Genomic DNA, 12621 nt, shown 5'->3' with positions numbered 1-12621 from the left:
AGTCTGCTCAAAAAATACAGAATTTCTCCCGCCCTCCGAACATTTCTTGTATCAATGAGGAGCAAATAGCCTCATTAATAATGATATATTTTAGGATAAATAGGATAATTGCTCCTGTTTGGACTGAAAAGACTAAGAGAGCCTGGCCCTCTACTTGTCCTGTCACTGTACATCACAGTCACTGCTTAACTGCACACTGTCCTTATTGCTCACCAGATTGTTCTAGTGACTTCCTCACTGGCCATCAGTCGCTCCTTGCTCTGATCCAACATTCCCACAGTTGTAATTTCAGTTTTCCTCAGTTTCAGCTCACCTCTTCAAACTCTCAGTGACCTGCTTTTGCCTGAGTGAAGGGAAAATTCTGTGAAGATCGTTGAGATCTGAAAATGCCCTTTGTTCATAGACCTCATTCCTGGCACCCTGTAGTTAGTCAGATTCTACCAGTGATTTGTTTTATAAAGATTCCCCCCGCCAGAAACTCTTACTAGAGATCCTTTAGAACTTGCACCTGACAAGCTTTTTTTTTTATCTTTAATGGAAATAAAAGTGTATTCTTTTATGTTCAAAAAATGTGCTATCAATATATGTTTGGTACCATTGGGTTGATTCTTCATCATCTTAGCTTGTGTTAGTTGCTAGTAACTGTGTTCTGTCAGCCGTATTGCAAAAATCTGTACAAATGAGAACAGAAATAAGTTAGTGCTGTTAACCAAGAGAAAGCATCATCAGGTACTTTTATTATTTTTTAAATCTCCTTTTATTTATTAGGGGCCTGTATTTACTGTTTCATTTTCGAAAGGCGGAGAGCAGTTTGCATCAGGAGGTGCCGATGCACAGGTTTGCAAATCTTTCATCTCCCTTTTTGACTTTAGTTAGGCTAAAGAATGCAAGACTTTAGCTCAGATTTTTGCGGTCAGCTTGTGTGTTTGTCATGATGATTCTCAATGAGTTTATGTTCTAAATTATTGCAAGGAAGTTTGCTGTCCTAGTTGGTATAGCATGATTACTGAAAAATTTTTATAACAAGTAATTTATTTTATTTTGCTAATCTTTCCACTCAATTATCCACATAATGGACATTGATTATCCACATAATGGACATTGACTATCTGATATTAGTGTCACACTTTCACTTGAATTATAACCTAATTTTTGTATATCTGATTTATATATCTAAATATACTTATATTTATAATATATATTTATATGCAAATATATATTTGTATATCTAAGTTATCAAGGTGCCGAATTGGAGGCTCTTTCAGGGTCAAGGGAATGAGACCCATCATTGTTACTGTTTTTGGCATATGCATACACCACGGGGAGCTTGCCAACCTTTCCCATGTGGGCAAGAAACTTTCAGTAGCTTGCCAGGTTCTCTGAGAAGGAGAACTAGGCTATAAGATGTCGATTCCGGGAGCTTGGTTTTATAGTCTCTGGATGTTGGCCATTGATATGATTACATGGCACCAAGGGCAGTTTCTGGGTATAACCTCCTAGCTACTGGAAAATGGGGGATCTGGGCAGAAGAGGCCCGGTCCCGCACACCTGGGCTCCTCTGCCAGTTCCTTCATGCCTGAGGCATGAACATGTGGAGAGCGGCGTTGAGCATGGCTGTGACTGGGTTCCGGAGGTCTTCGGCTGTCAGGGCTCTGCTCAGAGTGGGGAGGGAAACTCAACCCATCCTCTCCTAGGGGCCCCGGTGAAGACAGCCAGGCGTAGAGGCAAGGGACTCTGCCCAAATCAAATTAGTAATATTATTAAGTCATATTCTTGATGGGAATTTTAAACCAGACGTGAAGACAATTTAAAATTCTAAATCTCTTCTTCCTGTACTCTGAAAATAAAATATTGAAAGTCGTAAAAGTTTTTACTCAATTGATGCACTTGTCTAGCCTCTGGACTATTGCGAAGGATGATTCTTAATAGTCAATTTTTAAAACTTTAGTGATGTTTTATGTCTAAGTAAGTAACTGCCAAGGTGATTAATTTATAGGTGTTGTTATGGAAGACCAACTTCGATGAATTTAATTATAAAGATGTTTCTAAAAGAAATCTCAAAAGGTTGCATTTTGATTCATCACCACATCTTCTTGATATCTACCCAAGGACTCCACATTCCCATGAGGGGAAAATTGACACAGTTGAAGTGAGTATTTTATGTATGTGTTTTGCATTTTTTTCTTTTTTTTTCCCAATGTTACAATGTTTATTTTATTATTGTTTTTAATTTTTAATTTTTGTAATTTTTGTAATGGATCCCCTTGAGGAGCAGTTACAGACTTAAGAACTTCCGTGGTTACATTTCAGTGATACAATGCTCAGCACCCATCCCTCCACCAGTGCCCATTCTCCACCACCAATGATCCCAGTGTGCCTCTTCCCACCTCCACCTCATCCTCCCCACCCCGCCCCGATTCTGTGGCAAGGCATACCCTTTTGCTGTCTCCCTCATTTTCTGGGTGGCAGTTTAGAGTCACCTCCTGCTCTGTCCTCCCTTCCTCTATGGTCTCTATATCTGCTGCTTCACTCAGTTCTTTCGCTGTATAATTGACCTGTACTGTTAGGCATCTCAATTCATCTCAGGTACATGCACATATATGTAAGTTTGTTTTTCTTAATTTTTAAGGCTGTTGAAACATTTTCCCGATCCTTTTTCTAGCCATAGTTGGTGATTTCTGTTCTTGGTTTCCCTTGACAGTATTTATTTTCATTTCTTTCCTGTTATCTTTATCCTTTTTTGACTTCTTACCATCCTTCTGCTTCTTCTAAATAAGTGATTTACTCTTCTACTTTCTTTATTTCTTCTTTGGGATAAGTATTGTATCAAACCACCTCTTTAAAAAAAATTCTTTGAAAGAATATGATGCAATCTATTTTTTTTGTTCATCATATTTTTCTAGTTTCTATAGTTATAAATGCATTTGGTAATTTCATGTTTCTATGCTTTTTTCATGCGAGGTGTTGGGCTACTCTTAATGCAACTAATGGCATTTTCTGCAATACGGCACGTGAGGTGTATTTTGATTAGAATTTTTTTTTTTTACCCTTTTAAAAAAATTGACTCTCAGGTGCTTTCATTATTTTTTTTAATCAAAAATTATTTTTGAAAAAAAAATTACTTTTGGTTTCGGGTCACACCCAGCAATACTCCAGGGTTATGCCAGGCTTTGTGCTCACAGGCATGGGGGCCCATACGGGATCCTAGCAATTGAACCCAGGTCCACCGCAAGCAAGGCAGGCACCCTAGCTATTGTACTATGTTTCCAGTTTGTCAGATGTTTTTAACTGTAGCATTCCTGTGACAAAGGTATAGGCTGAGGCCAATCTTGCTCCTAAGCAGTGTTTCCACACCATGCTACTCAGCACTGGAGACTCAAGCCATTTCCTCTGTGATTTCCTGTGCGTCACATCCCTTTGAGAAGACTGGATTTCCTTTTAATAGCAACAAGACATCTGAGTGGCTCCGAAAGTACAGCCAGAAAGCAGGGAAACCATCAGAGGCAATTTGTGTAACTCAGTCACTAGGTCAAGATGTCCCCTAGACTGCGCCCCTCCTGCAAAGCTCGCAACCAGATGCATTTTAAAAGTGTCATTGCTGTGTCCTTTTGAAAGCTGACTTTTCATCATGGAATTAGAGCTAAATGTTGAACATTGTGACGGAATTTTGCTCATGACCGTAAGAGAATTGATCTCTTCAGAGTTATAGTAGTAACAGTAAGAGAATTGATCTCTTACCAGTCAGAGTAGAAACAGTAACTACAATATCTGGCACATAGAGACTTACTGCAATTACATAATATAGATTATTGTCAAAACTTTAAAACAAAATGGTGAAGTAAGCACCATTTTGATCCCATGAGAAATGAAAGCACTTGTATGCTGAACTAGTATTTCAGCACAGGCACTCTTCATTGCATTCTCTACTTTTAGGCCTTTTGATGTAATACTTTAATATAATCAAAATTAAATTACATCCTCTTAACAGGTGATACATGTCTATGCAGTTCATGTGTGCCTTTTAGGGTCTGCAAAAATGAGCGAGGGGGCATAATTCCTCATTCTTGATAGTTTGTTAGTGGCAGGCTTTGTGTACCTAGACTCCTCAATACCCAGAGCATTTAAAGGGGGTGCATAAGCCAACTGCTTTCATGCCCACGGGGCCTTCAGTTAGATACCCTGTTCTTTTTTTTTTTTTGCTTTTTGGGTCACACCCGGCATTGCACAGGGATTACTCCTGGCTCGTGCACTCAGGAATTATTCCTGGCGATGCTTGGGGGACCATATAAGATGGGAATCGAACGCAGGTCGGCCCCGGGCAAGGCAGACACCCAACCTGCTGTGCTATCGCTCCAGCCCCAATGCCCTGTTCTTTGATAGAGAATCTGTCCTCTCAATGGCAGCCCACCCCATTTCTCAGTTATCATTTTTCCTTTAGTGAAGTTGGGGAACTGGAGGGTGCTGTTGGTCTTCCTAGTGAATCACCTGGTAAAGAACTATGCTACTCCCTCAGCCTACCTGCATTGTGGAAAAGACTAATTTTACAGAGAAAGAATTTTTCTGCTCCATTTAATGTATGTGGCAACAACTTGTGCCATATTACAGAAAAATGCCATTAGTTACATTAAAAGTAGCCCAACTTGTAGAAGCTAAAGGACTTCTCTGTAAGAGATGCTGATTTGTATCATTGTGGATGTTGTTGCTTTGTTGTTTGGACCACACCTGGTGGTGCTCAGGGCTCCTGGGCTCAGCATTCAGGCATCACTCCTGGAGGCGTGCAGGGACCGTACGGGATACCAGGGATTGAACCTGGGTTGGCCACGAGCAAGGCAGACACATTGCCCACCATACCATCTCTTCAGCCTCTGATTTTTTTTTTCTTTCTCCATATGATTTACTTTGGAGCTGCTCTGGGTTGGTTTTCAGATGGTAAGACCAGATTGTATTTTTCATAGGTCAATAACTCCCTCTGTACACTAGGTGGCAGTAGACAAAAGAGAATCAAATGTTTGCGAGCCATCTCTTTAGAGAGATGTGGTATAGGTAGCTATCCAAACACATTGCTGACTCCCCAACACTGAACACAAGCCCCAGTAATCGAAAGTGCCTGTCCAACAGGCAGGGGTGGTGGTGGAGATACTGATAGAGGGAAGTTGACACGGGTCATGGAAGTGGTACTGAAACATAGTACCTTAAACTCTACCATGAACAACTTTGTAAATCATGGTGTCATAATAAAAATTTAATTTAAAAATATTGGGGGGAAAGTGAATCATTCTTAGCTTTCTTATTTTGCACTCTGGACTCCGCTGAGAGAAAGGGGCTCTTTCCTCTTGTCTGGAATGGCTGGCAGCCGGAACGACTCATCCCTTATCCTTCCCTTGTTGAGTCCTGACCTCTTTTTTCCTATAACGTGGGGTTGCTGGATACGTTATGCCTCCAGTGCTCACAGAGTTGAGAAATCTAAAGCTAGTTTAATATTCCCAAGGTTCCAGTTGTGCCCATCATACGTGAATGATGCCTTCAAAAATAAGTTCACCCTTTAATAAGAGCCCTGGACTGTGGCAGAAGGGTCCTCGCTGTAACCCACTCTCTCCTCGAAGGTCTGCGTGTCTGTTAGGTGTGACCTAAGGCACATTTCAGCCTCGGCCCACCACGCGGGGCCAGTGCTTTCTCAGATTCCTGCACCTTCCGCAGGTGGACTTTTGCCAAACTCTTACCTGCCGCCGTAGTGCTTCTATCTATCCTGAGGAATGTTCTGAACCTCATCTCTGCATGACTGTTTGGTTTGATAAACCCATTTTTCAGGAGCCTTCTGGAACTGTTCTTCCTGCCTAGGAAACTTCTCTCTCCAAGTGCTTTCTTCTCTGAGCTTCTTCAGTAGACTTAGAGTTGGCACTGTTGATCTGATAAGAGAGATTTGCTCTCTTTGTTACCTTTCTTTCCTTCGTTTAGTAAATATTGTCTAGTAAATATTTATGTTTAGTAAATATTAGGTTATCTCTTTGCTTTTATCTTTAACTTTCTACATGTGTTTGAAGGTAACATTCTATATTATATTATTTTGGATGGGTTTAGACATTATATAAATTAAATAAAATTATAATGCTTTCCGTAACCTGGTATTTTTTTCACACTTCTGGGAGGTTTTTACAGTATTTAGCCTACCAACCTCTTTCAGAAAAAAGCAGTCACTCAGTGCCTTGCTGGAAATCTACCCTCCTTAAGAAAATAAACATAAAGTGCACTCATGAAAACGAATGCCTACCGCCACCTCTCCCCGCCGTCATTCCAGCACCCCTCAGAGTGCTGGATATAATATAATCCATTTGGGAAAGAATTTAACACTGAAATCCAGGAGGCTTGAACTGTGGATCTTGAATTCATAAATTCATGCCAGTGCACATGGTTGTGTTTCATTCATTTTTACTGCTGTATAGAATTCCGATGAATTTGCCACAGTAGTAAGACCCAAGAGTTACCTATTCTACTGTTGACAAACATTTGGGGACTTTGTGTGTGTATATGTTTGTGTGTGTTTATGTGTGTGTGTGTGTGTGTGTGCACATTTGGGATATTACAAGTAAAGCTACTATAAACAATGTCAGCAGCACTGACTTTCTGATTTTCATAGTCTAATGGTGGTATTTATTTTCTTTATTTTCTACTGGTGTTCCTAAGCATTTGTTCATCTCTTGATTAGCTGCCATATTTTCTCTTTTATAATTTTTTACCTGAATTTGCATTCCTCTTCACTTTGGTTGTGGATTTTTCTTGGATATTTTAGATATTTGTGCCTTTTTTAGGCATATGGTCTCCTGTTCTACTAACTTTTTGGTGTCCCTTGGTAAGCAGAAATCCTCCATTTTGACTTAATAAAGGCATTATTTTTTTTCTTGGCCTTATGGGTTTGCTTTGGCAGTGTTTAAGATATTCCCAAACACATACCATGAAGACATTCTTATACATTTACCACTGCTAATTGTGGCTTAAACAAGCATTTTGGATTTCTAATTTATCTGCACTTTTTCTGTGTACTTAACATTAGGCAGAGATTTATAGAGAACTCATTTCCTCAACCCTAAATGGTCCTCCCCCTCCTCATCCTCCTCCTCCATTTTAAAATAGACATCACTCCTGGCAATACTTGGCCTGGTGGTGGGCGACTGGTGGTTAGTGCTTGGGCCGAGTGCTAGGGTGCTGGGTGAGGGTGCACAGAGACCACCAAGACCACCTCTGATGGTGCTCAGAGACTACCCAGTGGTCCCGGGTCAGGCAGGGAGTGTTAGGGATCCAAATCAGGACCCCAGGCAAAGGTGGTATGTGTCTTGCCCCTGGATATAGTATCATCCATTTGGGGAAAGAACTTCCGGCCTGAATTCTTCCTCCTACTGATTTGTGGTGTCATTTTTAAACTATTTATATCCTATGTAGAGGATGCTGCTTGTGAGTTCTTTATAATAGGCCTATTTATTTAACCTTCTTTACTGTCTATTGAGTTTTGTTTTTCATTAGATCTGCTGCCCCCTACCTCCTTTAAGGTCTTTGAGCATCTTTGTATGTTTATTCTGATGTACTTTAAATTTTTATGATATTGTAAGTGATGTCTTCCTAATATTTACAAAGACATTTTTTAACTCATAGCGAAAGTGCAGAAATGCAGTTAATTTTGTACATTAGTATTGGTTCAAATAAATTCTCTTATCAATTCTGTTTTAACAGTAGATTCATTATGGAATTTCCCCATTGATAATTATATATTAGTGACAATTTTATTTCCACTATCCCAATTCTTACAATAATCCTTTTTATTTCCTTTCTTTTCTTAATGAACTGGCTAGGATTTTTTTTCTGCATCCTGGAGGAGGTGGGTCATTTAATTTTATTTCCAAAATAACTTTATAAGTGAAGTTAGCTGATTTTATAATGTAAAATAAAATTTTTAATGCAAACCTGGGAGAGATTTGTCTTATGACCTTTTCTAGGCTAATTTCTTTTGTTAGTTTAAAGTTTAAGATTATTTGCCTCCTTGCTAATAAATATATCAATATATTTTAATTTTAGAATACATTAAAATGTTCTTTATGTTTCCTGTTACATTAATTACCAATGGCATTCAGTTGCTTATGATGTAAAAATCTAACATTGACTTGTTTAATGTATGTACATAGATTAATCCAAAGCTTGACGTAATGGATATGCAAACTTCTACACCTCCTGTTGTTGATGTCCTGTCTTTTGATTCTACCATGGTAAGCAGTCTTTGCAGTTAAGTGGTATTTCATTATTTGGAATATTTCCTTTTTATTGTAAGAAAGGAGAAAAAAGTGGATCTTAGAGCCTGGTTTTTAACAGAAATGGTGGGCGGGTGAAGGGGGGGGGAGATCCTATTTACAATGTGTCTCAGTGGCCACAAGGGGGAGCAGCGCCCATTTTTCAGGAAGCCATAGCCCTGAGCTCCATGGACCGACTGGCTCTGTTATTCCTGGGACAGATTAATCTTACTCAAATAAGAGACTGTCTTCTCCTGTAAGCCTGCCCACAGGTGACATTTCGTTAGCTCTCGAGGAACAAAAGGTGCCAAACATACTTTAGTCTTGTCTTGAGAGGGATTAAGAAAATTGTCTCCTTTTGTGAATCATTTCTGATGGATTGTTTGGAAATAAAGTACTGACATTACTTGGAAATTTTTTTTTAAATAAAAATTATAGACATCGTGTATTCAGAGATTTAAAAGACTTGGAGTCTCAGCCTTTCAGCTTGAGTTTATGGAATCTTTGCAACAGAGAATTGCTGCTATTGGTTCCACTCTTCATAAGAACAGGGGAACAAATGACATCTTTGATGACACTGCTATGAAGGTGTTTGTATTGTTAGTATTTGGTGAAAATTTTTAGTGCGTGGCCAAACCCTACCTCAACCCTTAAATAATCTTGATATTTTAACTTCATAAACTTTATAATAGCTCTCCAGGGACTGTGTTTGTTACAGAAAAATTCTGTAGAGAATTATTTCATCCTAAGACTGTTCTATACCAGAAAGAACTTTAGTCATCCAAGTCCGTCAGAGCTGATACTATAGCAGAGAAACTCCTCGGTCTCTTCCTATAAAAAAATCTCCAGTATTAAGAACTTAGCCAGTCAACCAAGGAGCAGAATGTTAAAGGGGCTTTGGGAATCGCTGCTTCTATCTAGGACCTCAAGTTTGTGATTCCGTACAAAAATTGCATATATCTGCAGAATAACCCTCACATCTCTGGGCAGAGCACTTTCCTGCAACATTAAAGATTAACTAAACCTTGTGTTCCCTATCCTACTGCTTAGTTCATTGGATGGCGCCAAAAGAATTTATGGTCAATAGACTACTCAAAAGGTTTACTATTGAAATTAGTTTACTATAATCTATGTTAAGATTATAGAGTCTGGGTTTTTGGCCTCTGTGAGCTAAAGGGAACCAAAGATGGGTAGGTTTTCGGGTGTATTACCTATCTGTTGATTAAAATGAGGTTTTTCAGGCTTAGAGGAGAATGTAGATCATCAAAAATCAAAAAGAGAGGGAGTATTTAGACTCACTCTTCCTGGCAGTGTCCTTTAAACTTTGCAAGGCTGTATGACCCAGGGAATCCAGATCTTTTTGACAGAGTGTGTGCCGTGTCCATGGGATTAACTACCATCGAGCAAGTGGTAGCAGGTTTTCTGTCCATTTGTGGCAATTGTGGGTGCCAAAGTCTATAGAACCTTAACTCAGGAATTTAGTGTCTATGGGACTCTGAGAAGGCAGTTCTTTATAAAAACACACATGTGTAGTTTTATTCTGAAACAGTATTAGATTGAAGAGTTAAATTGTTAGTTCCATAAAAAGTATTGTTAACTTACATGAATTGCTATCATTAAGGCAAAAACAGTTTAATTTCTCAGAATTTGATTCAAAAGGAATATGATAAAAGTACTTGGCTGTTACTCTAAGTTGTAAAGCTTGATGCTTAATAATAGAAGATGGGCCTGAGAGAGAGTACAGTGCTTGCCTTGCACATGGTCAACCGGGGTTCAGCCCCCGGCATCCCTTATGATCCCTTAAGTACTGAGCGCAGAGCCAGGAGTTACTTCTGAGCACTGTCAGGTGTGGCCCCAAAACTAGAAAAAGAAGAAGAAAAAAAAAACAGAAGAAAGCAGCAATTTATTTGTAATATATTGGTTTGGGATTAGATTACTGAAATCTCATCTAGGTATCTAATCTGGCAGATAAATATTTACCTCCAGGAAAATGTATAGTCTCCAGTCTTTGTTTATTTTCTTAATTCATTCTCTGGTTTTATTTCTATAAAGAATATCCTGGGGCTAGAGTGATAGTAGAGCAGTTCAGCGGGTAGGGCACCTGCATTGCGCACTGCTGACCTGGGTTCCATCCCCAGCAACCCATTTGGTCCTCCAAGTCTGCAAGGAGTATCCCCAGATGGCAGAGCCAAGAGTAAGCCCAGAGCCCTAAGCTGGGGATATTGTCCAAAAAGATGCAAAAAACCTACAAACAGTAACAAAAAATGTATTTCTAAAATGTTTTCCTTTTGACTCATGGATAGATAATTAGTTATTAAAATTACTTGAAATTGTTTCCCTCCCATTAGTCTACAAATTACTAATTTTTTTAAAATCTTTTTTTTGCTTTTTTTGGGTCACACCCAGTGATGCACAGGGGTTACTCCTGGCTCTACACTCAGGAAGTACTCTTGGAGGTGCTGGGGAACCATATGGGATGCTGGGAATCGAACCCGGGTTGGCTGCATGCAAGGCAAATGCCCTACCCACTGTGCTATCACTCCAGCCCCACTGTAACTGATTTTTAATCTGTGGTCTCCTTACATATTGGCAAGTGTTGCTTTGACAAAGATTCTTCAGAGAGCTGAAGCTGTTCTTACCTCTATTCCCACAACCATGAGAATATGAATGTAATTTTTAATGCCTTTGTTTAGAATTAGGAATGTATTTCGGGTCAAGTGAATTCTTTACAATAGCCAGAGCTTTATAGTTGCATTATAGAAAAATAAAAGCAAGGGTCTATTGTATTTCTTTGCTCTCTCAGTCAAAATACGTCTTCCTAAGGAAGTCATTACATCAGATGCTAAGAGGGAAGTCATACTTGCTGTCCAACCTCAAGAAATATAAAATCTAGTAAGATAGAAATAACCACAGAAGGAGAAAAAGATACTCTCAGTAGACTAGCTCATGTGCTTGTCAAATGAAAGTTTATTAATGAGAGCCTTCAGAAAAGATCACTAGTAAGCTCCAGTAAACTAGAGCTTCTCTAGAAGAAAATCTGTGTCTGCTTCCTGATTTAACTGGACGTGGGTAGGGGTTCTAATGAGGGCATTCCCAGTGGGAAAGCAAGATGTTAATACACACCGCAAAAGTAAACGGAAAACAAGCACTCCAGTAACGAAAGTGCATTAGTCTAGTTTGCTCTTTAAACTGCCTGACAGATGTATTCAGGTCTCACACAGGCTCCCTGTTCAGTATTTACTAACATATCTCTGCACCCACTATTCTGGATTTAAAAAAATAAAGTCAAAGAAAGAAAAATACCTCGGGAGCAAAAGCACAGTGGACAGGGCATTTGCCTTGCACGCAGCCGACCGGGATTCGATTCCCAGCATCCCGTACGGCCCCCTGAGCACCGCCAGGAGTAATTCCTGAGTGCAAAGCCGGGAGTAACCCCTTTCATTGCCGGGTATGACCCAAAAAGAAAAAAAAAATTTAAAAGAAAGAAAGAAAAATACCTGTCCCGGTGAAACCTACATTTAACATTCCCTTGGAGGGAGGAGTAGGCAATTTATAGGTACACCCCCTCCCCTGAAAAAAGAGGAAACCCGAAAACTAGTGTAGTGAATCCAAACAATGCCAAAAGGAGAAAAACAGGCATATGAGGCATATGAGAAAAGTAGTGTATTTCAGGGAGTGTGGGCAGGGCAAGTGTTCTGTGAAAAATGGCACTAGAGTGAAGGAGGGAGCAAGTCATGAGACTCTCTGGAGCCTAGAGTGGCAGGCCCTCAGATCTTGAAGTGGGGGTGGTGGGGGATGGAGAGAAAAAGGGAAAGAGAAGGGACTCTTTGTTGAGGGGATGCTGGAGGTGGTAGTGGAGGACCAAGAGGTCTGGATATGTTTTGGAGGAAGAGCTGAGAAGACAGACAGAAGGGATATCACCAGCCTGGGCGTCCCTAAGTGCCTTCCTCAGGGATGCTAACATGAGCTCAGGGTAGCTGAGATGAGCTCCTGCCTCAAGAGCTAGCTAAGACAGAAGGAATTATTGTTTTCTTTCTTTTTTTTGTGTGGGGGGGTCACACCCGGCGATGCACAGGGGTTACTCCTGGCTCTGCACTCAGGAATTACTCCTGGCGGTGCTTGGGGACCATATGGGATGCTGGGAACTGAACCCAGGTCAGCCGCATGCAAGGCAAATGACCTACCCGCTGTGTTATCGCTCCAGCCCTGGAGAATCGTTGTTTTCTTGTCTTATTTTCTAGGATCAGGAATGAGATCAGTTGAATGAATGTGAGAGATGCCCTGCTATCTGTGTAGCTTCGAGAAGGGCCGCAGAACATATTCCTCCTTCCCGGAGGCCACATCCTTT

The 12621-nt window shown here is 40.1% G+C and overlaps 1 protein-coding gene across 3 annotated transcripts in view; it reads left to right on the top strand.

Annotated features, from left to right (window-relative positions):
* Positions 1 to 12621, top strand: part of POC1B (POC1 centriolar protein B) — a 111331-nt gene that overhangs the window by 59704 nt on the left and 39006 nt on the right. For 2 of the 3 annotated variants that reach the window (XM_004602730.2, XM_055118470.1), the window contains exons 8-10: positions 769 to 837; positions 1997 to 2149; positions 8172 to 8252. In XM_004602730.2, coding sequence (XP_004602787.2) covers positions 769 to 837; positions 1997 to 2149; positions 8172 to 8252 — 303 coding nt within the window. The remainder of the gene's footprint in view (positions 1 to 768; positions 838 to 1996; positions 2150 to 8171; positions 8253 to 12621) is intronic. The other variant, XM_055118469.1, reaches the window with a different exon arrangement.

The sequence above is a fragment of the Sorex araneus genome, chromosome 10 (genome assembly GCF_027595985.1).
Source record: "Sorex araneus isolate mSorAra2 chromosome 10, mSorAra2.pri, whole genome shotgun sequence".
In the NCBI taxonomy this organism is placed as follows: domain Eukaryota; kingdom Metazoa; phylum Chordata; class Mammalia; order Eulipotyphla; family Soricidae; genus Sorex; species Sorex araneus.
Note: the sequence above shows the minus strand (reverse complement) of the source record. Positions and strands in the feature narration are given on the sequence as shown.